Below are 26283 nucleotides of genomic sequence, written 5' to 3'. Positions count from 1 at the left end.
TTAGACCCTGAGTTCAAACTCCAGTACCACCAAGTAAATAAGAAAATAAACACAAACAATTTAAGAAAGCTGCAGTGTGTTCATGGATATTGTTACTGTCATGAAAACCAGTCTGCTTTTATTGAAAAATATCTGTTCCTTTTCTCCCTTGACTGGCCTTTTGTTTATCTAAGAGTTGGCTAGTGTCTTCCTTTGTCAATCCATGTTTCCCAGTTTCAATTTAAACCCTTTATTGACACTCTCCTGGAGGAGACATAGATACATCTTGAATTCTTGAGCACCACTGTGTCCCGTCCTGCAGGACACATCAGCGTGGGTAGCGAACCTAGAAGGGGAAGAATGAAGGGACAAGAGACACGAAGGAGACAGCAAGACAGGAGTTCTGATCAAGCTGCAAAATTTTATTGTTCACACAGGGGTATTTATGTGCTGAGGGAGTGAGGGGTATGAGGAGGTGCAGGCTGGTTGGCTGGTTCTGCTATAGGACTTCTGATAGGGTGCCCGTTCACACCGGCGGCAAGGTAAACTCCCGGAAGAGAAGCAGGGACGGCGCCATCTTGTGCTGGAGATGGAGAAGTTGGGACAAACAACCGCAAAATGTTCCAGGGCAAGGTCAAGACAGAATGGCTCACAAAGGGAGCCTTGTCTCCGACACCACTGAAGTATGAAATTGATTGCAACATTTCATATTCCATATCCCAACAGCAGAAAATTTGCAGTTTATTTCAAATAATATAAGGAAAAACATCTTGAGATTAATTGATAAGTTAAAACTTCAGTTTTTGTTGTTACAAATGGTAGCACTTACTTTTTTATGAATATCTAACTTGGATGAAGGGCAGAGAGGCAGTGTGGTATAGTGGTTAGGAGTGCAGTCTCTGAAGGTTCCCTCCATGCCTGGGCTCCAATCCCAGCTGTGTCACTTACTGGCTGTGTGATCTTGGGTGAGTAACCTAATCTCTCTGAACCTTGCTTTCCTTATCTTTAAAGAGAAGGTTATGATGGTGCCTACATATGGGTGTTGGGGATGGGGTGGGGGGGTTGTATAGCTAAATCAGTCCATGGAGAGGGGCTTAAAATGGTACCCAGCACATAGAATGTGTGCTCAGCTAGTATTTGCTATGTGGATTCAAAATTTGGCCTACTGAGCCTTAGTAAATTAAATATTCCTTCCGTCTAGAAACACAGGCTCTGTACTCCTCAGGAAGTAAGATTTCAATTATCCAATACCAACCCCATTTGGAGGCTGTCATAAAATAGAAACATCATCATTCTTAAATTCCTTCTGTTTGTTATAATCTCAAAGCTCTGAAAGAGACTCAAAGTAGGATGTATCCTCATTAAAGTTAAAAATTTTAAAAGATTTTGAATTTTAATTTTTAGTATTAATAGAGTATGTTTCGTGCATTTTTCTACCTTAATTTATATTTATTTTGATTTTGTACCTTCAGAGCTCAATAGTTATAAGAATTGTTATATGAATAGTTATAAGAATAGTTATATGAATTGTGTATATTGGTTTTAATTTAGCTCCAAGAATTCCAACTATCATGACATCATTTCACTCATAATTATAATTTTAAACTAAAATGTGTGCCATATGTAGTGGTGTGCCATATGTAGTGGTTCACACCCCCCAATTCCAGCTACTCAAGAGGTGGAGATCAGGAGGATCACAGTTCAGGGCAGCCCAGACAAAAAGTTAGCAACTCCCCACCCCAAGCACGTGTGGTAGAGTATGACTATGATCCGAGCTACTCAGCCAACATAGGTCGCAGGCCAAAAAAAAAAAAAAAAAAACCTGCTATTTTTATCTCAGATAAATTAACCACTAAGCATAACCACTATTTCTCTCCCAAAATCTGAAAGTTGACTCCTTGCCCGTTCCCTTGAAAAACATTTTTAGTTTCACACAGTATTCCTAATTATTTGAGGAAAAACAACTAATTTTCCAATTCTCATTAATTTGATGGTGATTTTTACTGCAAGTGAAAACTATTTGTTTAAAAAATTAATTGGGATAGGTGCCAGAGTGGCTCAAATGGTAAAGCACCTGCCTAGCAAGTGTGTAGGCTCTGAATTCAAACCTCAGTACTGCAAAAAATAAAATAATTGAAATTTTGTTCAAATAGAAAATCTATTATATAAATAAATCTTTCAAGATAAATGATTTTAATGTATTTGTCAACTTTTAAATAGATTTTTTAGAAATTCAAATTATCTGGGACATGAATATGGCTATTGACTTTGTTTACTCAATTATCATCCTTACTGAAAAGAATGCTATCTGCTGCTTGTTTCATAACTTTTAATTTTGACATAATATCAAATTTATGAAAACTTGTAAGAATCCTATGTAAGTTCTCCAAATATGAATACTCTACCCCATGTGGTTCATACTTTGAGACTCTATAAATTACTCTACAAATTTTCTCCACTCATTTGTCATCTTTTGGTCACTCCTGCTTGATGAGTTTTTTGGTTCTCCCCCAAAATAGCTGGTGGTTTTGCAATTCCAGCATTCCTTCAACTTTCATTAGCTTCTTTCTGTTGTAAGAGGAGCTTTGTCTGTTCCCTTGCTTGCTTGTTTCTTTATAAATCTGCATAGCCTCACTAATTTAGATTTTATTCAATAGCTCATCACTAATTATTTTATTGCTCACATTATTCCAGATCTTACCAGTAGAAGCCTCTTCAAGGGAGCTCCAGTGTCTTCCTAACATGTCGTACTTATTCACTGAGCACTTCCCTTATTTTCAGGCACAAGACATTCTAGTCTTATCTTGTACTTTCCCTGCATCTTCCCTGGTATCTGCCATTTCTTCATAAAGCTCTGGTTCCTTTCATGGCACCTAGCAGTCAGATCTAGGTGCTGGATGTGCTCTCTGGATCTGCTGTGTCTTTGCTTCCAGGTCTGCTCTAAGGAGAGAGCTTTGGGAATGACTTTATATCCACACACACATGCAGACACACTGCACACACACGCACACACACACACACACACAACCTGTGTCCAGCCATCCATCCCCTAGTCTTAATGACTCCAACTCCAGCCTAACCCTTGGGGTAGTCCTATCATCCACCTTTCCAGATCCAGCGAGAAACCTGTCTTCCATCATCTGTAATATATCTACTTATTTGTTTGGAATCCTATAAAATACCAAAATTAGTTTCAAAATTCCTAGCCCATTCCAAGAGGAGGAAGAATGGGAAGGGAAAGGGAGAGGGGCCTCATTCAATCAGTAGGTCTTAATAAAGACAGATCTCTCCTGGACAAGGAGGAATTCTAGCACCAAGCATACATGCAACATTGTCTCTTCCTTGGGTCACTAGCCTTTTGAGCAATTTGCAGATTTTGGCTTTCCCAGACTCCATGATTGCATAAGCCAACTCCTTAAAATCTCTCCTTGTCTCTCTGTACACACACACACATGTACACACACACATGTACACACACACACATGCACACACACACACACACACACACACACACATACATTCTGTTGGTGGTTACCATGGAGAACCCTGACTGATAGACATGCAAAACAACCTGGATCCAAATATTAAATCTGTACCAAAAGTCATCGTGGAGAAGTGGCATTCCCCAGTCCCATTCCTTCTAGTTACACACACGCCCATCCTACCTATTGTCTGTAGGCCAGCAATCTCACAGTACCTGGTTTATGCTCGTTGTGCAGGGAGCAGATATGCATGGGTTTTCTTATTGTCTTTTTTTCTTACACAAAATAGCACACTATGCACTTTACTTTTCTCATTTAACAATGTATCTGGGAAACCATTCCACATCAGTTCCTAGAGGACCTGCTCATAAGCTTGCAGAGCTGCAGGTGTGCCTGTACCATTCTACACTTACCTGCCCCCAGGCATGGGGACATGGGTGGCTTCCAGTAGCTTAAACTGCCGACAAAGCTGCAGTGATTAAGCTTGAGCATGTGTATTTTTGTACTGTTGGAGGTTAATCTTCACATACGTTTTTCATTTGTTTTAGTAAGGCGTGATTTACTAGGAAAGCGAGAGTACACTTGCAGGTGAGAGGTGGGCAGTTATCTGAGAGACAGCCTCCTAAACAGGACCATGCAGAAGCAGCTTTCTTCTGGAGAAGGGCCAAATGCACAGAAGCTGTTGGGGTTTAGGGTTTTGTCCAGTAGGGTGGGATGAAACCGGGGGCCTCTCCTTGTGACCCTCCTCAAATGGTTTTGACACTGAACTCAGATTGCCATTTCTTCACAAAGCTCTGGTTTAGATACTTGATTTATGTGGAGTTTATTCTCATACATAGTGTAGGTATAGATCTAATTTTACCTTTCCCCTCATGCCAAATGAGTGTCATAGCACCACTTATTAAAAAGTCTACTTTTTCCTCCATGATTTGAGATGCCACCTTTGTGATAAAGTTTGCAGAGCCCTTGAGTCTATTTCTGGACTTTTTATTCCATTCCACTCCTCTGTCTACTCATGCCATGTGCTGCCATGTTTAACTAAAAGGCTTTGTAGTATGTTTTTACATCTAGTAGATGTACTAAATGGTCCTGTACTGTAGCTGACTATCGTGTTTGTTTCTTGTGTGTTTGTATTTTATCTCTACTTACTCATACTCATTTCCATAAACATTGTCTGAATGTTTTGATGTCTTTATATAATGTTGAGCAATTTTATGTAATAAGAAAATTTGTTTTCCTCTGTTCAAATCTGCCTTTTGATTTGTAGAATGTCTTTCAGGAATACCTTGGTTTTCCTCCAATTGTTTTGTATATTTCATGTTAAATTTCGCCCCAAATTCAGAATTTTTTTTTGTCATCTTTGTTGGTAAATGGTGATTTCTTCTCAGCTGAATTATTTATTGAGTTTTGGGTCTTTTAAGCAATCCTGTCATCCCCCAAGGAAACCTGTTTGTCTTCATAAAACCTGGGTATCAGTGGCATGGTTATAATGAATCATTTGGAGATTTCTTTTCTACCACATTTCAACTAAAACTTGTGAAAATAAATGAAAAATGAGACTGTCTCAAACACTATATATAAGGCCAAGTGGCAGTGGCTCACACCTGAAATTCTAGCTACTCAGGAGACAGAGATCAGGAGGATTGTGGGTCAAAGCCAGCCAAGACAAATAGTTCTTAGACCCTATCTCACAAACAACATCACAAAAAAGGGCTGGTGGAGTGGCTCAAGGTGCTGACCTGTGTTTAATCCCTAGTACCACAAAAAAAAAAAAAGTATATGAAAACAATTTGAAATGAGACTAATTTGAAATATGCATTTCTTGTTTGTTTTGAGACAGGGGTCTCATTACATAGCCCAAAGCTGGCCTCAAACTCAGAATCTTCCAGCCTCTACCTCCCAAGAGCTTATAGGCTACACCATCACCATGTCTGTCTTCAAACCTTCATATATGATTATGAAAACAAAATTTAAAGTCCTAATTATGTAATAATGTTAACTTTAGTCCTGGTATCTGGAAACATGAAGTATATACCTTTCACACGGATCTTTACAATTTTTTAGAAAAAATTTAGATGCTATTTACTAATATTAAGTAAATTATACTTGTGTCAATTTGAACCGTTAATTTGAACCGTTCTAAACCTTAGTATTATAATGGGTAGAGGATAAGAACAAACTATGTATTTTTCAGATTTCTAAAAGGCAGTGGACAAAAATAGTTTTTCTTAAAGTCTAGTGTTCGATATATTTAAATGTATTAACTAAAGTAGCATATAATTAAGTACCTAATTATGTTGAAAATGCAATTGCGCCGTTTAGGAAAATTCTCCTGCATGAGGAGTTGTTTCTGTGCTTCTATAATCATTTCAATTGCTCTTTAATCTCTTGATTTCAACTATTTGCCTGCGTCTTAATGCATGTAGTGGAGAGGCTTCTAATTAAGTGTGTAGTGCTGGATTTATTTACATCAGTTACCTAAGTTCAAATTCAAGGCCCTGCAGGATCCAGTGGGGAGTTACAGTTCAGAAAGTAATTATAGACTTTGCCTGGGAATCAACAGCTGAGAGGAGCATAAAAGGAAGTGTGCTTGCTTCTTGAACCTTTTTTTTTTCCTGGTACCAGGGGCCTTATTAGAGTTAACTCAATGAAGACAAATACATCTCAATGTATTCTTACCTGGCTCTGTTGCAGTGAAGGAAAACTGGTTGTTACTTAAGCCAGTTGATGATTTCATCAAAGTCAAGGTCAAAGACAGGGCATTGAAGATACAGAGTATCTTCTTGATACAGAATATCAAGGGTAAATAATTATTCTTTTGTTCATTCACTGATCCTCTCAAATATTCTCTTTATAATTCCAGGTGTTGGCACTGGTTTAAGTGATAATAGTGAAGAAGCAGGGGACTCCCCACCCTCCCTGCACACTGTACTTCAGAGGACTGAAACAGAAAGGGTGTCAAGTGACTATCAATTATCTAACTGGACCTTGATAAAAATTGAGGGCTCTTTTGAGCAACATACAAGGTCAGTGTTAAAGTATTTGGATTGGTTGGTGAAGAGCCCCTAGGGCTTGTCCCAGTGGTGCCAAGAATTCTTCAAAAGAATCTAAGCAAAGTAGTAGAATGTGCCCACTGTTGAGGTAGGGTGCACCCTAAAGGCCTTTTGCCTAAAAAGATAAGGAGAAAGACAGTGAGAACAGCAGGCTGTGGCCTTACTGGGGTTGGCCTAGTGGGGTTGGATTGTCTGCTTCCTGAGTTATCTTCCTCCTTCCTTCCTCCCTCCCTTCTTTCCTCCCTTCCTTTTTCCCTCCCTCCCTCCCTCATTTTGGTAGAACACGTCCTTTAACATCTCCTTTCCTCTTCTCTCCTCTCTTTCCCTCCCCTCCCCTCCCCTTCCCCCCTTCTTCTCCCCTTCTCTTTTCTTCTTTTTTTAAAATACTGTGGCCAGGCGCCAGTAGCTCACATCTGTAATCCTAGCTACTCAGGAGGCAGAGATCAGGAGGATCACAGTTTGAAGTTGGACTGGGCAAATAGTTCATGAGACTCTATCTCAGAAAACACCCATCACAAAAAAGGGCTGGTGGTGTGACTCAAGGTGTAGGCTGAGTTCAAACTCTAGTACCGTACCAAAGAAAAAGAAAAGTACTGGGGATTGAACCAAGGGCCCTGAATTTGCTAGGTAAGGAGCTCTACCGAGCTACATCTCAGCCCTAAATATGAGCCATCAATCTCTCTCTCTCTCTCTCTCTCTCTCTCTCTCTCTCTCTCTCTCTCTCTCTCTCTTATTTTCTTTGCAGTGCCAGGGTCTTCAGTATGCTAGCCTATGGTTCTACCACTGAGCCACACTGCCAGCCTCTTTCTGCAGATTTTGATCCAGTTTCCTGCTGCCTTGTCTCTGTCTAGTCTTCCTCCCCAGTTTATTTCTGTTTGTTTCCATCTCTCACTTGTGGTAAAAACTTTCCTGAAGTGTCTGGGGACCCCTGGCTTGTAAAAACAGAGCACTAAGAAGCTGATGTCATTGAGCTGAGAGCCTATGGTCTCCATGGGAACACCTGGCTGATTGCTTCTCTGGGGAACCCCTGATGGTCATGATCTGTGGGTCTTTTCTCTGGGCTTTCCCAATCCTTGTCTTAAAAGACCTACCTTTCTAGGGACTGAGTTAGGGAAGAGGGTGGGTAGGTGGCACTTCATATTTCAAGATGTAGAATTTTACTGAATCTGTGTTCAGGATCCAAATGCAGTGAAAGGAGAGGGTAGGGCTGACTGCTTCTTATCCAAACCCCCAGTCAATCTATTCCAGTTAGCCTCATCTGTATCCCCACCTTCAGAGATACCTGTGCCTTGGGCCCACGGATCTGCTGAGGTTCTGGCTTTATCCTCCTTCCACTTCCAGCTTAGGTTTCAGCCTTCTCTGGTCTACTAAGTCAGTTACCAAAGGTTTGCTGTAGTTATCAGCTATCCTTTTCATAATTTTAGATTTAAGCCTTATTATTTTTTAATCCCCCTTTTAAAAAAAGTTTTAGAAAATTTTTCAAAAGGAAGTAAGTGAAGGAAATGAATGATTACTCACTCAGCTAGGAGCCTCCCATTCTGCTCCCCCCACCACACACACTTTGTGTCTCTTTATTACTAAAGATGTAGAGATAGAAGACTGTGAGCAAGAAGTTGTTATACATATGACATTACATACGAAATATTTTTAAGAAATGCAAAGGTAAATGTAATTTTATCTTTTTAATTTATATCTTTCCCACACTGGCTCCTTCTAATTTTAATAACTTAAACAATTTCAGTAAGAATGTTCCTTTCCAATTTTTCTTCTTTTTGGTACTCAGGGTCTACACCTTGAGCCACTCCATCAGTCCTTTTTTGTAATAGATTTTTTTGAGATAGGGTCTCACAAACTATTTGCCTGGGCTGGCTTCAAACCAAATCCTCCTGATCTCTGCCTCCTGAATAGCTAGGATTATAGGTGTGAGCCCCCAGCGCCTGGCTTCTTTCCAATTTTTCTATAAAAATAAACTTGAAAATGTCTACTTTCACAGAATAGCTTATTGCCACCTAAGGGGGTCAGGGAAAGGCACAGAATATACATCTTATACCACATGCTCACATTTTGGTTTTAATCCAATGCTAAATCAGCATGAAAGGAGTTAGGAGTGAAGCCATTTCCTTGGGTACATGTCTTCAGTGTTCTACATTACTGTTATTTTTTCCTTTCTCTTCACTGTGCAACTTCTCTGTTCGAGTTTAGGTAGTTCATTGAAAAGTATGAATCAGAGCTGAACTAATCTTGGTATTCAAAAAAAATATTTGCTGTCAGCCTATGAATTTAGATTCTCTTCATTTGAGGCCAAGCCTGTCTGAATGCAAAATTGTGCAAATATTTGCTGTCAACATATAGGTTGTATTCATTTGAGGATAAGCCTGTCTTGTGGATGCAAAGTTATACACTATTCTTTTCCACCACACTGCTGCTGCTGCCTGTTTCTTTTGTGTGAGGCCCAGTATTAGATCATCTGAATCTCAAGCAGGCAATGAAGGGGAAGGTGGAGGAAGAGGAGGAGGTGAGAAGAATTGCTAATGAGCATTGCTATTGTTTTCCAATCCCAGTGTTAAATTATTTACCTGGATTGTTTGATTTAATCCTTTTAAAAGCACTCTAAAATAGCAACTATTTTTACTCCCATTTTATAGATGAGGAAATGGTCCTCAAATTCTACTTTTTCTTCCTCTAAAATACATCCTCTTACTCTCCCCAAATCAGTGATTCTGGGATCCCAGAGAATGCCAACATGAGGTGCTAAGAGTAGAAAGAGCCTGGACCCTAGCCTTACCTGGCTGTGAATTCCAGTGCTGCTACTCATTGGCTATGTTAGCATTTGCAAGTTACACAAACACTGTGGGCATTGGCTGTTCTCACTACCTCAAAATGTGTACAATAACACCATGCATTCAATGGTAAGGCCTGTGAAGTAGCTAGCCTGGAATCCATAGTAGAAAATAAGTATTAGTTCTTTTCTCTACCTTACTTCACTTAGAAATGATGAGATGTCTTGGAGCTTAAGACTGTTTTGGGGAGGGAGACTGAAGAGATGTGAGCCCTGGGAGGGAAGAGCCCTAGGAGGCAAGGTCACTCTGCAGGGGAGGGTTGAGGTGTGTGGTCTGGTCCATCCTGAGTTCCTGGTCCATGGTCTAGAAAGAACATAGGGTGCTTTTACATAAGACAGCACCACTCAATTGTTCTCTGGCCTAGCCCGTGCTAGGGGTGCTAAGAACCTGGGTTGCAACCCTGGGTTGGAATCTGTCTTAGGGGCAGTGTGTTCTCAGGCCAGTCATTTACTCTCTATCTTTACAGCCTTGTCTGTCAGCAGGGGAGAATAATTATCTTCAGAGTGTACCACTGAAGATTAAATGAGTTATATAAGGTGTTTTCCATGATGTCTACTATGCAGAACGCTTGGCAAATTTTAGCTATTTTTACGTGCCAAGGGCTGGAGGAGTGGCTCAAGTGATAGAGTGCCTGCCTAGTAGGTATGAGGCCCTGAGTTCAAACCCCAGTTCCACAAAAAAAGAAAAAAGTTGAATTTATGTGCCAAACTGGACCAGAAGTCCACAAGTGTCACTGAAAGGTGGTCAGAGATCTTGTCCCCAGCAGTTGGTTGGACTATTGTCATGATAACGATAATATTGAGCAGAGGCCAGACTCGGTTTCCAATCCTGATCATCCTGATCTATGAGGCAGAGTCTGAAAAGCTCAAGTTGCATCCCATCATTTCATGTCTGTGTCTTTCTTCTCTGGTTCACGATTGGTCTTTGTTCTTATGTCCTTTCTTTGCAGGGGGGTGGTGGGGGAGAGGTACAGAGACCTCAATGCAATAGGAGTGACCCCAGCCTAAGAGTCAGGCTTGTGCAGAATCGTAGATTTGGACAGGTTGCAGAGGGGAAATTGGTTAGGAATTTAGGAAGGTACATATTTTAAATTGCAGGAAAAAAAAGCCCAAGAGAACACAATCTGCTCCCCACTCCTTCCATTTGAGGACCCTGAGAGCTGAAAAGGGCCAGTGACCTGACTACCCAAGTTGCAGGCAAGTCTAGTCCATATTTCCTGGGAGTTTAGAGTTGAAAATGCCTCAGGACAGGTCTAAAATCAGGTCTAAATTGTACTGATTTTACAGATGATACCCCTGAAGCTCAGTGAACCAACTCCTTGTTTATTAAATTATATTTGGAAAGGTGTCAAGCAAATAATACTCGTCCAATAAATGAATGGATAACCATTTGGAAGAATAGTCAGGGTTCATACAGAACATTTTCCCATGTAATGCCTTTAACTTTTTTCAGATAAGAAGCGGGGGGCGGAATACCGATTTCCAGGTCCCCTCCACTTTGGAGGAGTTCCCTGCTTTTCCCCAATAAAAACCTTTCACTTTCTGTTTCCCCAATAAAAATTTACTAAACTCGAGAGAGAGAGAGATAGTCTTACTGGTAGCTATTACTTAAAATGAACACAGGAGGTCTCCACTGTCATATATCATGGCTCAAAAACGACCTTGGTCTTCCTTAAAAGCAAATGTGCACCTTACTCTCCTAAGACTATTAGCATCTAGTATTAAAACTCCAAGACAAAAATAAAAAATATTTCTTCACGTCTCTGGGAGCTCCATTTTACCAGCTATCCAACTCTGAGCTAATCTTTAGACTCTCATTTTGCCTGGAAGCATAGGTTGGATATAAGAGGACTAGGTTCAATAATAACAACATGGGAACAATGAAAAATATAGAATACTTCCAGGAATCAACTGCCAAGAAAAATGACTTTCTGTGTTGCATAGAGAGGTTTGGGGAAATGAGTGCCCCGCTGCCAAGGGCTAGTATGGGTGATATCATCTGAAAAAGAATTAAGAAATAGGGGAGTATGGAACAAGGGTCCTGTTCATGAATTCTTTTTTGCAGTGCTGGGGATTGAGCCCAGGACCTTGAATATGCTAGGCAAGTGCTCTACCTCTAAGCCACATCCCATGGCTTGTAAATCCTCAGCTTTGTTCATGAATTATTTAATTATGAGGACCAATGACTACTGAGTTACATTTTGCAAGAAAGTACAAAGAAAGAGGTTCATTTTCTATTAAAACCCCAGCTCTTTATCAGCGTTCATAAGCCTTCCTCACCTGGGATCAAGATCTTCTCCTACCACCTGCTCTCCACTGTGCTCCAGTCTCACCTGCCACCCATTATTCAGGTCCTCAAGCACTCATCTGTCCTCCCTCCCATCCTCTTCAGCTGGCTGGTCCCCTTCAGGCTTCTGGCTAAATGTCCCTTCCTCAAAGAGTCTCTTCCTGAATTCCCCAGACAAGAATACAACCCAGTATCGCTATCACTGGCCCCTGGTTTTATTCACCATAGACCTTATTGCAGTTCCAATAAGAACAGGAGAGCCCCTCCACTAGGTAATGAACTCAAGTGAGGGAGGGGTACCATCTGCCCCATGCACCTGTGCGTACGTGCCTAGCACAGCACCAGCACTGAGTAGGGTCTTGAGGTAGAATTGCTGAATTGGGCTTAACAGGAAATAATCGTGGGTGAATGTGGTGCTTGTGAATAGGGAGAGCAACTGTAGGAGTCTCTAATAATTTAATGATTATTGATAAGCTAATAAATAGAGTTAAAAGTAAAGGACAGTAAATTAATGCAAGTCTCTGTCATGTCTTTTCCTTGAATTTGGTGTTCTGTACCTCGACAGCCCTTAGGGCTTCTTCATTTCTTATCAGAGAACTGACTGTGAAGCAAGTCACTTAGTGTTTGGGACAAACTGAACTGAAATGTAACTTATTTTGGAGTCTGTTGAGTATGGTTGCCACAGGCAGAGAGGAAGAATCAGAACTGTAGCTCCTCTACGGTTCCTGGACAGAGCAGCCCCAAGGAGATCTTTTTGCTTAGGGCAGTGGTTCACAAACCTGGTGTCAACAAGAGCTGTCAACTTTTCACAGTACTTACTAGATTCCAGGCACTATGCAAACACTTTTTCAGGTATTACTGTACTTAATTCTCACAGTGAAACTGTGAGTTAGGCCCAAATATCGCTTGCATTTATGGATAAGTAAGCGTGGGCTTAGAGAAGTTAGGTACACAGCTCGCACGGGGTGAAATGGGAGTCCATTCATCCGGTGACTCTGTGCACAGCACCACTCGAGTCCCACAGGCTCTGGAGAGAGGGCCAGAGTTCTCATGGCTTCCCCATGGCCTTGGTAATCCTTCCCCAGGGTATCTGAGTTCTTCCATCGCATCAGTGGTACCCTGGCTTGTGTCCAGGATGGAAACTCCATAGCTTAGGGTGGAAGAATTTTGAGTGTTGTGTGCAAAGTAGGGGGCATGCTTCAGAATCTTGCTCACAAATCAAAAGGTTTGTGCTATGATTTGGATGTTGAATGTTCCCCAAGGTCTGTGTGTTAGAGGGCTGTCACCAGGGTGGTGCTATTGGGAGATGCTATTGGAACCTTTAGGAAGTGGGGCCTAGTGGGAGGTCTTAGGTCACTGGGGATGTGCCCTCAAAGGGGATTATGGGACCACAATCTCTTTCTCCTCCTGGCGCAGGAGGAGAGCAATTTGCTGTGCCACACACTCCCGCTGCGAAGTGCTGCCTCACCAGAGGCCCAACACAGTAAGGCTACTCTGTCATGGCCTGGAAACCCCAAACAGTGACCAAAACAATCCTTTTCTCTTTGTAAGTTAGTTGCCTTGGGTATTTTGTTAGAGTGACAGGAAGCTCACAAAGTGACACTTTGGTTAGAGTAAATACAGCCAAATGAGCTGGGAACAAAGAACACAAGAATAAAGGAAAGCTCAACGTTTGGATAAAACACAGGCTGGAGGCTGTGACGTAACAGCAGTGGGAAGAATGGGCTGTGGATCCAGAAGAACCTAAATCCAAATGCCAGCACTATCTGCATTTTACTGGTGAGATGGTTGTTTTGTTTGTTTGTTTTGGGTACTGGGGATTGAACTCTGGGCCTTCACCTTGAGACATTCCATCAGCCCTTTTTTGTGATGGGTTTTTTGAGATAGAGTCTTGTGAACTATTTGTCCAGGCTGGCTTCGAACCATGATCCTCCTAATCTCTGCCTCCCAAGTAGCTAGGATTACAGGTGTGAGCCACCAGTGCCCAGCTGAGATTATTTTAAGACAGTGTCTCACTATGTAGCCCAGGCTGGCCTCAAACTCTTCCTCCTGCCTCTACCTCCTGAGTGCTGGGATTACAGGCAGGTGCCACAATGCTGGGTTTAGTAAGATGATATTAATGTGTTGTTTAACCATTCTGAGTCTCAATTTCCTTAACTATAAAAGAGGAGTGGTAACCACACAGAATGTCTCCAACAATCTCAGTCTTCTAAAATAAGTGTCATGAGAGGAAATGGGTGTGAAGCAGAAGAATGTGGCTTAAGGCAACACATAAAGGGGAACTGCAGAGAAAACCTCCACTTAAGAGTTCCTTGGCAGCTGTTTGCTTTACTCAAGTCCTAAAACATTAGGTTGAAAGGGCACAATGCTTGTTTTAAAGACAAGATGAATAGCTGGTGCTTATTACCTACACTACTACTTTAAGACTCATGCTAGAAAAGCCATCCTGTATGCAACTAGATACTTGTCATGGCATAATATTGTCAGAACAGAAATAACAAGGCAAAGTACCTGATCAACTTGACAGGTGGGTACATATTTTCTCACAGGCATGTCTGAACGTGGGAGACAGACACCTTGCTGACATTTTTAAGCTCACAATCTTTGTCTTTGCAGATTCTCTAAACACAACACGCATTCATCTGACTTATGCTGAAGCGTCTCAGACTGCACGATCACCCAAATCCTGCTCATGGGTGCACACTCCCATTCTGCTTATTTGTTGGGTTTCACGTGACAGTCTGATCGTGGCTTGCAGAGCTGGTGACATGGCACCATCCCACTCAGTTCTCACCAGCGCTTTTAAACATGTTTTTAAGAAGGCAGAACATGCTTCAGAAAAGGAGTTTTAATCAATGAGCACGCAAGGGAGCGTTTTCATAAAGTTAACACTTGTTAAAATTCACCATACTAATAATAATAGCTCTAATTATTAACATTTAATGCTGCCAGTGTCTTAGGAGGCATAGGAATTATTATCTCCATTTTTTTTTTTTTGAGACACAATGAGATTAAGCATTTTGCCCAAGGTCGCCTTGCTGGTAAGCAGAGGCTGGATCGGCACTTGCTACAGATACCTCTCCTCCCAGGGCGAGCCCAGGGCTCTGCAGTCACACTACTTGGGCAGAGGTTCACTCTCAATCCTTTCCCTGTCCCAGCTTGAGGACTAGGTGACTGAGTGGTTTCTGTCCTCTTTCCTACTCTGTGCTCTGGATTTTGAATGACCTGCCTGAGATTCACTCCCTGACGCAACCTATACTTTTATCTGGTAATTCTGCACTTAAGGTCCAACCCTCACATACCACAGGATTACAAGGGGAATTCATCTCAAAGTTACAAAACCAAAGACGGCTACCTGTCAGAAGCACTAGGGCTAGCAATTCTCTGGTTGATGTTAAGTGTAAATATCAACCAAGGAGTTGGGTATGGCAATAGGAGGCACAGCATCAAGATTCAGGACAAACTGAAGGCCTTCCACGTGTGAGGCTGTCTCCCCTACATAGCTCTAATTCCAGCCCCAGCATCACTTCTCTGTCATGGGAGATTCATCCAAGTCATCTGAACTCAGAATTGTAAGCCACTGGATCAGCCCAGCTGCCATAAGAGCTTCCTGAAAAGGGGACATAGTGTGAGCTTTCAAAATTCCCAATTTGGGTGGCTGTGGAGAGAGAGGAAATGGTAGCAGAGCAGAGTGTAGCAGGCAAGAAAAATGCCAATCCTTTTACACCAAGACCTGAAGTGGGGAAGGCAAGTTTACCAACACTAAATGCAGGATCAAATCAAATACCCGTCCTCAGTAAACACATTTTGATGGCTTCAAAGGTTCAAAATATTTCTCTGCACCAGTGAGTTCCATGACGCATGGTGCACTTTTATTGGGGACTGCTGCTGCCAGCCAATATCTAGGGTGTACCTGCAGACCATTTCTTTTTCTATTATTAGGTGTGGTCAGGATAACCACTGGAATGCATTGTGAGGTACCTTGTAGTCAACAGGAGCTGCTGGTCCCAGGCCCAGTTATCTTCAGTTTAGTTAGTCTTTAACCAGACTCTGGTCTCTGCCATGACCCTAATAGAAAGCCCTGTCTATTTCCTGACCGTCTTGTTGAATAAAGCCAACTCATGTCTATTTGCTGATTCCAGAGATTATCGGTAAGAATTCAGCAGGCATCCGAAGGGTTTTGCATGACCTCACGGATGAAAATCCCTATCTGCCTTTGGTCAGGCACTCTTTTTCCTGTCCAAAGGAAATGGAAATGTTTGAAGTATGATAAATGACATCTGAATGGTATTAATTAGATTAAGGATACCATTAAACTTCTGAGGCAGAGATGCCTCAGAACGTACCTCATCTTTCCTGTAACAACTAATCTTTTCCTTTGAGTAACTATGTAATTAGTATCTCTTCTCTCACCTTTAGCAATATGAATGGATGTAAGTGTATATAAGCATCAGTAACTGGACTCATTATCCAATCTTTAATTCTTATCAGATTTCCCTACAATATGGCATTTCCATGATAACCAGATATTTCAGTTATACTTATACTTCCCAATATCAACTGCAAAATTTAGTATGTTAATTTAAAGACAAAATGGAAATCCCAGAGAAAAATAATGGGTCCACTTACAGTGCTGCCATTGTGAAAGCTATTGCTTTAATCTCAACCTGGCTTCCTTTGGGCAAAGCAGCAACCTGGTAGCCAGGTCTAGCAGAAGAATTGGAGAATTACTCTTGGAATACTGTTTGTTGATTTCACTGACAATACCAAACTCACTCATGTCAGCCAGTAAAAGTTTTTTTTTTTTTTTAACCACATTAGTGAAGTCACAGCCTGCAGCTTTCAGAATTTCACCCATGTTTGTAAGAACTTGTTTAATTGCTTCCACTACCTCTCCTAGTGCAAGCTGTCCACTTGCAGGGTCCATGCCTACCTGTCCTGAAATGTTTATGGTCCTATCAACTAACACAGCTTCACTGTCCAGACCAATGGCCTCTGGGACTTTCAAAGTACTGACTACCTTTCTGACCAGGGATGACATGACTAATCCTCTCTCCCAAAGGTCCTCGGGAGAAGTAACCCCTACATCAGCCCTATGCTTCTCACCCCACCAACTATAATTTTACATTCTTACCCATCTGCTGTGTCTACACGAATCCTTCAGGATGTCAGGAAGAGCTGGTAAACCAGAGCACTCTCGGTGGTATCTACAGTTATATTTTTTTAAAAGCGAGTTTGTGGTCTCTAGAGATAATGGATGGATTGGTAGGGTTTAGCAATCTGGGCCATTCCCTGAATGGGAGAACACCTCCCACCCCCAGCAGACCCACCATAGAGGACATGCGGGTGACCGTCAACCTGTGGCATCTGATGGGCTGCCTTTCCCACCTTTGTCAAGGATCTACCCAGCTCTCCCACCATGGGCTCTGGGGTTTGCACCCTTCTATCTGTAAATCTTGACTGTAGAGCACTTGCATAGCAAGCATGAGCTCCTGAACCCGGGTTCAATCCCTAGTACAGAGAGAGAGAGAAGAGAAGAAATAGAAATAACTCCTGAATTTGGCATTTGTGGTACTGCCTTCCCTGGTAATTACTTTCAATAAACAATACAATCATAACGAAACTGAATTGGACCTTTATGGGATACTCTAAGGGATGTGTGTATGCGTATGTGTGTGTGTGTCACAGACACACTCTGAATCTCTGTGCCAGATTACCTGTTTCTTCTCAAATATCAAAAATACCAAATATCCATTTGTTTGAATAAATCATTCTAGCATTATGTCCTGATGATCTGCAGCCAAATGCCTTCCAGAATTAATCTTCAAGCAGTTTTGTTCCAGCTGTGCACTGACCCATTCCTTGCTCAATCCCTCCCTCCCCTAATCCTCATCCTGTCTGGAAACCAGTCAGCAGATCCACCTTGTCTAAATTATTTGACTGCCACAGTGTTCCTTAAAGATTGGTCCAAACCTACACAAGCAGCTTTGAGACAATCCTGACTTCCTCCACATTCCAGCTGGCCCAGGGATTGCATGGGAAGACAGGAGCAGTCCAAAGACCAAGTGAGTACAATCATGAATGAGGGGGCTTCAGCAAAGCCAAAAGGACACAGGAAGCAGAGAGAATGGTGTTTTCTGGAGGAGTGCAGAGCAGTTTGCACAAATGCTACCGAAGAATGGAATGAAATGAAGACTGAGGGTTGCCCCTTGAATCAGGCAATGAGAACTTAGTTGTGGTCTTGTAAAAGAATCTTGATGGAGTGATGCTGACAGAAGTCTCATGGGAATGGGAGCAGACAAAGATGGGGAGTCAGAAGTATTGAGCCATTCCTTTAAAAGGGAGAAGAGAATGAGGGTGGCTTTTAGAAGGCAAGATAAGGCCAAGGAAGTTTTGCACTATTTAAAAGAGGGGGATATTACTGTGTGTTTGAGCACTGGATGGGAACACTCCAATATATGGGGATGAAATGATTGTGAATGACAGACTAGCAATTGCCAAATAAGAGCTTTGTCTATGTGACAGAGGATGCAACCCAGTGTCCAGTGAAGAGGTCTACTTAAATGGCCATTTATTATTCTGACAGGAGGAACGAGGAAGTAGGAGAGACAGGAGAATTTGGGTAGGATGAGAAAATCATTTATTGATGGCTTATTTTCATAGCAGAGGGTGAGAGGGAGGAAAGGAGAGGAGGTACAAGAACAATCCTTTAGGAAAAGGAGCAGTTGAGGAAGGGATACAAATTGCCAAGTAGTCTCAGGCCATTTACATTTGTGGGCAGGACTTTACAGTAAGCCCAGGGCTGGCAGAGTGGCTCAAGTGGCAGAGCACCTGCCTAGCAAGCATGAGGTCCTGAGTTTGAGCCTTAGTACCACCACCAAAAAAAAAAAACAAAAAAGCATAGTGAGTTCAATCAGCACTGTGAATTATCTTCAGTTAAATTCCACTGGGACTATTTTTTTTTTTTTTAACTCAGGGCTTTATTCATGCAAAGCAGGCACTCTTTACTTGAGCCACACCTCTAGCCCATTTACCTTTGGTTATTTTGGAGATGGGGTATTGAGAACTATTTGCCCAGACTGGCCATAAATCACTATGCTCCTGATCTCAGCCTCCCAAGTCACTAGGATCACAGGTGTGAGCCACCAGTGCCTGGCTCAAATGGACTTTTAATATGGACATTCATTCTTAACTCAAGAGTCACATGGATTAGTCATTGCTGGGAGGAATATGGTGAAATAGAGATTCTTCTTATCCTGGGGTAAACTGGTTAACCTTTCTTATATTTATCTATACAGATAGACAGACATGGAGGCCTTGGAAAGGTTTACTCTTTAAACCAGGAATTTGAATTGTGTAAATTATTCTCATGTAACCTGAATTTAGAATCAAATTTTATGTACATGACTTCTGTTGTAGTATTTGTAAAACTAGACATATTCTCTGTATTTAGTTATAAGGACATAGCGTCTAGGAATTATATTACTCCTTCAATTACAGAATTAGTATATATATTTATAAAACTGGACACAATCTTTATACTGAGTCATAAGCACATAAACAGCATGAATTATGTTCGCTATTCAGTTATAAGGAAATGAGAGTATACTAGTTCAAGAATGCATTATTATATGCCCTTCAAATACCACTTTTCAATCTAGATATTGATATTGGGAAATAATGACAATATAAATTATGTGAAAAATCCATTATAATCACCCTTGTAAATCCACTACATTATCTTCTCACTTCAACTATTTTAGATCTTTTGTTGCTGTTGTTTTTGAGGCAAGGTCTCAGTAAGTAGCAGCCCAGGCTGGCCTTGAACTCACTCTTTAAGTCCAGATAGTCTCAAACTCACGATCCTTCTGCCTCAGCCTCCCAAGTGCTGAGATTACAGGGGTACCTCATTATCTGTGGCTATTTTAGGCCTCTGAACTAGTCTCCCCATATCCTTTCTTCTCTGCCTCCAGAGCGCTTGTGTGCCACAATGCAGTGAATCAGATTATTACTAAACCTCTCTAAAAGAGGACCTTATTACTTCTCTGCTGTGTTAAGCTTTAAATGGTGTCCCACTTCTTGGTTTTCTGTTTTGAAACCTTAACCAGACCCCCAAAAGCATGTGTTCTTCCCTGCCTCAACTCTGGTATTTCAGTGACTGAGGTGTTCCAGATGTCCCTCTTGGTTCTCATTGAAGATTAGGATGCTGCCCCAGGTGTAGTAAAAGAACTATGAAGAAGTAGGAAGAGAGCAAAGAGTGACTGATTAGAAAAGTGGAATTATGCCTCCAGGGATAAGGTGGGCAGTTCAGGTAAGGACCCACTGTAAGGAAGCTGTTGGGGCTTGAGGTTTTATTCAGTAGGGTGAGGTTACTAAGTAGTGAGAAATCAGGGCTCTCTTCTCATGGTCTTCCACAAATGATTTGGCCACTGTGCAGAGACTCCCTGGGTATAGGCAGGCATACGCCTATATATTTGATCCTCTTTGCCCTTCCCAGTTTTAACCTTGATATCGGGAGTGGGCTCAGTAAGGAGGACATAGAGCCTTTATCTTGATTGTCCACCCAGGGTGTGAGCCATGAGGAGGGGGTTAGAACAAAGTCTCATATCCTGGAGCATTTCCTTGTTTCTGTTCATGTCCATCTATCTGCCTATGATAACGTAATTTCTTTTTGTCTTTTGGCAATATTGGGATTTGATCTCAGGGACCTGCACTTGCTAGGCAGGTGCTCTAGCACTTGAACTATGTCCCCAGCCCCACAATTTATTTCTTACACGTTTCCACAGCACCTGATCCTTTCCTTTCAGAGTATGTGTGATTATTATAATTTACGTACATTATTTGTTGAGAATGTCTTTTCTATAACACTGTGCACTCACTTTGAGAGCATGATGTCTCTTTTTATCACTGTTCTATGTCCAGTGTTCAGCACAGTTCTTAGCACAGAGTAAATGCTTAGTAAGTATTTGTTCACCGATTGCAGGTGGCTCACACCTGTAATCTTAGCTGCTCAGGAGGCAGAGATGAGGAGGATCGCAGTTCTAAGCCAGCCTGGGCAAACAGTTCACAAGACCCTATCTCAAAAATAACCAACACGAAAAAAGGGCTGATGAGGTGGCTCAAGTGGTAGAGCACCTGCCTAGCAAGTGTGAAGTCCTGAGTTTAAACCCCAGTACCGCCTAAATAAATAAATAAATAAATAAATATTTGTTCAATAACTACATTACTAAAAACCAGAACAGTGGGATTTGAAACAGTATATATGGCAGGTGACTCAGTCCATCTGTGCTGTTATAACAAACTACATGAGACCAGTAATTGCTAAAGAACAAAAATTTATTTCTCACAGTTCTGGAGGCTGTAAGTCCAGGATCAAGGTGCTAGTTCTTTCAGTGAGAGCTCAGTCTCTTCAAGGTGGAACCTTGAATGCGACAGATACCCTCTGAAGGGGATCAACATTGTGTCCTCCCTGATGGACAGGACAGCAGGCCAAAAAGGGACTAAACTGGTTCTCTCAGCCCTTTTATAAGGCACTAATCTATTCACAGATACTCTCCCCGCTCCTTATTCCCAAGAGGGGCATAAAGTTTCAACTTGAATTTGGGAGGAGACACATCCAAGCTATAGTAATAGGAATCCCATTTTTAAAAAAATGAAATCTACCCCCCCACCCCCCACTGCAATACCCCTAAAGGATATAAATCTGAAAGGAAATAAAGCACCTACTGTCGTGGTAATTTCTTGATGGTAGAAGTAAGAGTGACATTTTAACATGACATGTTTATGTATTTTCCAAGTCTATGATGAATGTATATTTTATAATCGAACAATTTCTAAAACTATTCTCTAGACATGTATTGGGTAGGGTTCTTCCATTTGGAATAAAAGTACCCTGTTTTGAAAAACTAAGAAGAGTTTCTAAAGAGCATAAGGCCCTGAAGTAAATGCCAGAATTCCTGGACCGGGCAGGGCGATTACTGGAGATGCTGACTGCTTGGGACATTAATGAAGAACACAGGGCCAGGGTTCACGTTCATTGCTGTGAAGGCATTGCATAAACTGACTTTGAACTTGGCCTTTCCTTTTTTCTTTTTTGGCAGCACTGGGGAACTGAACTCAGGTCCTTGCTCTTGTTAGAGTGCTAATTGACCATGCTCCCAGTCATTTTGCTTTGTTTTTAGAATGAGTCTCACACTAACTTTACCCAGGCTGGCTTTGAACTGCAATCTTCCTACCTCTGTCCTCTTGAGTAGCTGGGATTACTGGCATGGACTAGTATGCCTGGTTTGCTAGTAAATTTTAGGTTGACTTGCCCTTCTCTAATCTCATCCTTTCCTGCATTGGCCACACAATAAGGGAACTTTCTTCTGTTTTAGTATTTGACTTAATGTCAAGGCAGGAGCACTGAGATTTCCTTACCTGTTACTCTCCCCTCTAGCAATCCTGCCTCTCCCTTAGAGAAGTAACTCTCAAAGCAGTAGGCTCTGGGTCCTATTCATAGGCTCAGCAAGGTGACTAGCACAGCTGGGCCCCTAGCTGAAGTTAGGCAGGAAGGAGGAGGGGCTAAGAACACCAGCTAAGTAAAGCCAAGGCCTGAGCACAGCCTGGGGGAGAATGCAGGACTTTAGAAAGCAGCTTTCCCAAGGAGATTTCCCTTCTATTTCTGAAGGCAGTCCCACCCAACAGCAATGATTTAATTGTCAAGATAATCAATCCTCTTGCGACGGCAATGCCTCTGCAGATGACACACCACCAGGTGGAAAGGGATGGTCAGAAAGTATAGCAAGGACATCCGGGACCTGAGGCAGCAGTGGCTTTTTGGGAAGTCTGAGGCTGCAGGCTGTAGCTTTCTTGGTGCCCAAAGCCCTAATAGGGCCTTAATGCAGGAGACTGCTGGGGCTCCTTCCCACCTCTCAGACCTGTTGGTGCTTAACTCAGCTACAGAGGCTTTCTTTGGGGTCTATCCAGAAACACAACTCCTTTTTTTCCTTCAGAGCCTTGGCTTCTCTGTCCAGGTCTCCTGTCATCTTCCCAGGGGTAGCCTTAACTGACAAAGCAGTCTTCCTGTGTGTCGCCCAGCAACTGGGGTCTCCTTAGCATTCATTTTGCTTTGCCATAATTTGCTTGTTTATAGTATGTGTTGTCCCACAAAAGACTGTGAGCTCCGGAGAAAGACCGTGTGCTCACAACACTATCCCCAGAGCTCCTCCTGTAGGGTCAGGCAAAGAGTGAGCACCTATAAATACATGTGGCATGAATGCTGAGAGGATGAGGCTCCCACCCTCCCATTACTTTCCTGTCCCCTGAGATGGTCCACATCCCACAAAAGTTAACCAACAGCTTCTGGAAGGGACTTTCCCCGATTTGAGTATCCAAATCACCCAGACAGCAGGCGTCTTTTTAGGTATTTGATACAGCCCATTTACTTTTTTTACAAAAGAACACAAATCTGCACTCTTACAATCTAAGGGCGTTGAGATTCCCAAAACACCTGTCCTTAAAAATCAAGCGGAGGATAATACTGGAAAACCACACTTTTGAACGGGGCCTGCTAGAAATGATCGATGTTCTTGGGCAGCAAGGTTTATAGTGATAAAATGAAATGGGCGGTGGGGGGTGGTGCTGGGGAAAGGTACAAACTTCCTTCTATTTCCAGCTCGGCCAACTGTTCGCTCCCTGCAAGGCTGAGGACAAGACGGCCTCCCACACTTTTCCCAAGCGTAACTAGAAATAGCTTTGCCAGGTCCGATAAAACGTTTGCCGGATGAATGAAGGACACGTTCGCGCGGCAGAATCAGGAGAGCAGGACCCTTCCCCTCCCTGTCCCCTGACCCCCCCCCCCACACACACACACACTTACCCGAGGTGGGAAACCCGCGCGGTCAGGGCGGCTGCGGGGTGCGGGGGCGCGCGCGCAGGTGCACTGGCACCTGCTGTACCCTGCGGGGGGCGAGGGGAGGCGGAGTGAGGGGAGGAGGGGAAGGGGGAGGAAGAGGAAGGAGGAGAAGGAGGGATGGGGGAGGGAGAGGAAGGAAAAGGGGAGGAGCGGGAGGGGAGGAGTCTGTAAACTTTCAGTTCGAGGGCATTGTGGGAAGCAGCCATGGTCTGAGGCGGGCGCCTCACCTGTCAGCCGCGCGGGCTCGGGCGCGGGGCTGTGGAACTCCGCGCTCTCGGATCTCCGGGCTGGGGCGGCGGCGGCTGCGGCCGGGCCACCATGGTGAGTGCAGGCGAGGGGCGCGGGGGCGCGGGCCGTGGCGGGGGATGGGGCCGCGCGCGCTCCCGGGAACACCTGCGGCGCCGGGGCCGGGAGCGGCTGCGAGCCCAGCCCTGCCGAGCCCCCCAGCCGTGCGCACGCAGGGGGACCCCCGCCTGCCATTCCGCGCCGCAGCTTCATTCATTCCATCACTTCTGCTGAGCGCTTAGTCCGTGTCAGGCGCCGTGCCAAGGCCGGGGGATGTCGCGGGGGACCGGGTGGCCCCCTGCGCTCAGGGAGTTTGCACTCCAGGAGGAGGATGCGGGGTAAAATTAAGATGACTTCCGAGAGTAGGAGGTCTCTGAAGTCTCCAACCAAACGGGTGGACAGCAACTTCTGCACCGGGGGCCTCCTCGACCTTGGAGGTGACATTCGAGCTGCTGGAGGTCCCGGAGGGGCGCTGCAGGCAGAGGGGGGAGGCCAGCAAAGCGGAGAGCCAACACCCCGGCCTGCAGCAGAGGTGGGCGTGGGCACGGGGCTGGGCCTCACCAACTAAGTAAGGAGTTTTGGGTCTTGTTCCAACCGACTGGGGAAACCTTAGGAGCATGTTAGCAAGGATACTGACCTTCCTCGCTCTGTGTTTTAAAAGAATCCCTTTGGCTGTTGGAGAACGGGCTGTGTGTGTGTGGTCAAGGTGAGAACTTCGAGACCTGTGGATGGTGGATGCTTAAGTTAGCTAGGAAGTCCCTCGCTGGGTGGAAGCAGGAACCCAGGCTACTCTTGCTCTAGTTTGCTGTCTGGTTGTGTTGTGAGTGCAGAGCTCTGACCTGCACCTGTCCCGCTTGCCCCAAGTGCATTCACTTCCCAAATCCGTGGAAGTGAAGAGACCCGCAGGCACTCAGTGGGTTCGCCACAGGCAGGACACTGGGTGGGTTAACAAAGTTGATTGACCCAGACAGCAGCCCGGTGCTGAGACACCTGAAAGGAAGCCCTCAGATGCGAGTCCTAGGAGAGGACACTGGCAGCTCATCTTTGTTGAGGGTTCCTTGTAAATATAGCGTGATGCAAAAAGGACGCTGTAAATAATGGAGCAGCGCATTAGCTTGTTCAAGTTTCCCCAGGAACAAGGCGATGCTGTGCTCAGACAGCCAGCTCATTTGCCTACTGGAGGATAGAGTAAGGCCCTAGGTTTCTGAGTAGTTCTGATGGGAGTTTTAGTTTTTCTTGCTTATGTCACAGGATGAGTTGGTCAGAAATGTAGGAAGTTTGTCCAGCTCTTTCCACCAGGCTGTCCCAACAGGAGATATTGTTAGTGAGCACTTGTGATAAGCCAAGCAGGATGTCCAGCTCCTTACATTCATGATCTCATCCCATGCTTGCAACAACCTAAGGAGGCCGTTACACTCTGCACTTGATCTTCTGTGAGATGCTCCAGCAGCGTATCCTCAGACAACTCCTTCATCTCTTCTGTCTCCATTTGCTCATTTGTTCAGTGAGAGTAGTAATTGCTCCTAATGGATTAGACAGGTGTCTGCCTTGGGTACTCCTAGAAGTCGACCTTTTCTGTAGGTCTGCAAGGTCAAAACCACTTTTGGAATAACACTAAGGTGTTAGTTTGCCCATTTAATCCTCATTCTCCAAAGACTGCAGTGAAGCCGTCTTGAACTTCTGTGATCTGAAACAGCACAACAGATTGAATGCAGAGGCAGAGAGGAGAGTCCAGCTGTCTTCTCTTAGGCTAGACTTTAAGAGATTTGCAAATAATGTAACTCAGTGCCACTCTTTTCATTAATTTCTTTTTCTTTGGAAAATATTGGTTGTAAAATGTTATTTATGCCTCTATGTAATAGGTTTATTGTATTTCATTTCCATTTTACTTTCTAATATAGTGCATATCAATGGATACAACCTATCTAAGCAAAAAGACCTTTTGGGTTCTCAGTTTTTAAGTGACCAAGATGTTTCATGATCACTGTCATGGAGATGTGACAGATATAGCAGTCCTGCCCCTTGTAGGCTGCCTGTAGAGTTACCTCTCAACTTCTTCTGCTGTCATGGGCAGGAGAGAATAAGCCACCATCCTACTGCTCAGCAGCTCTGGTGCTCAGCCCTGTTGGTGGATAGCTAGTTCTTGACTCCCTTTTTTTCTCCCTCCTTCCCTCCTGGTTCCTATCTCTTGCTGACTCTTTTGCTAGGAAACTGGAGGATGATTATCACATGTCCTCTGGTCTCTACATATAGAAAGTGGCTCTTGATTCTGTGCTGCCCTGGTCTCCTGTCATGTATGTTGTGTCCTGGCTTTGTTTGTGCCTGGATCATACTGTTTGAGTTAACTGTTTGCTTCATCCTACCTTGTTCTAGAAGTCTCCATCTTGGAGATCAGTGCTAGGTCCGCTGTGCTTCAGGAATTCCACAGGCTCTTCGCAGTAAGACTTTACTGTTGAATGGTT

At 43.4% G+C, this 26283-nt stretch overlaps 1 protein-coding gene, 1 long non-coding RNA gene and 1 pseudogene across 2 annotated transcripts in view; 1 reads left to right on the top strand and 2 right to left on the bottom strand.

The window, feature by feature from the left end:
* Positions 1-380: 380 nt before the first annotated feature.
* On the bottom strand, positions 381-23652 carry LOC141422648 (uncharacterized). The gene is made up of 2 exons (XR_012447394.1): positions 23501-23652; positions 381-562 (listed from the first exon to the last, which is right to left on the bottom strand). It is a non-coding gene; the product is annotated as an uncharacterized lncRNA (long non-coding RNA).
* LOC141422647 (2-iminobutanoate/2-iminopropanoate deaminase pseudogene) lies at positions 6877-21275 on the bottom strand (annotated as a pseudogene).
* Positions 23653-23719: 67 nt separating the features above from the next.
* Positions 23720-26283, top strand: part of Ap1s3 (adaptor related protein complex 1 subunit sigma 3) — a 56859-nt gene continuing 54295 nt past the window's right edge. Inside the window, exon 1 of the mRNA XM_074071848.1 lies at positions 23720-23857. Coding sequence (XP_073927949.1) covers positions 23855-23857 — 3 coding nt within the window. The 5' untranslated portion in view covers positions 23720-23854. The remainder of the gene's footprint in view (positions 23858-26283) is intronic.

This window comes from Castor canadensis, chromosome 4 (assembly GCF_047511655.1).
Source record: "Castor canadensis chromosome 4, mCasCan1.hap1v2, whole genome shotgun sequence".
NCBI classification, from domain to species: Eukaryota; Metazoa; Chordata; class Mammalia; order Rodentia; family Castoridae; genus Castor; species Castor canadensis.
This window is presented reverse-complemented; position numbering and strand designations above follow the sequence as displayed.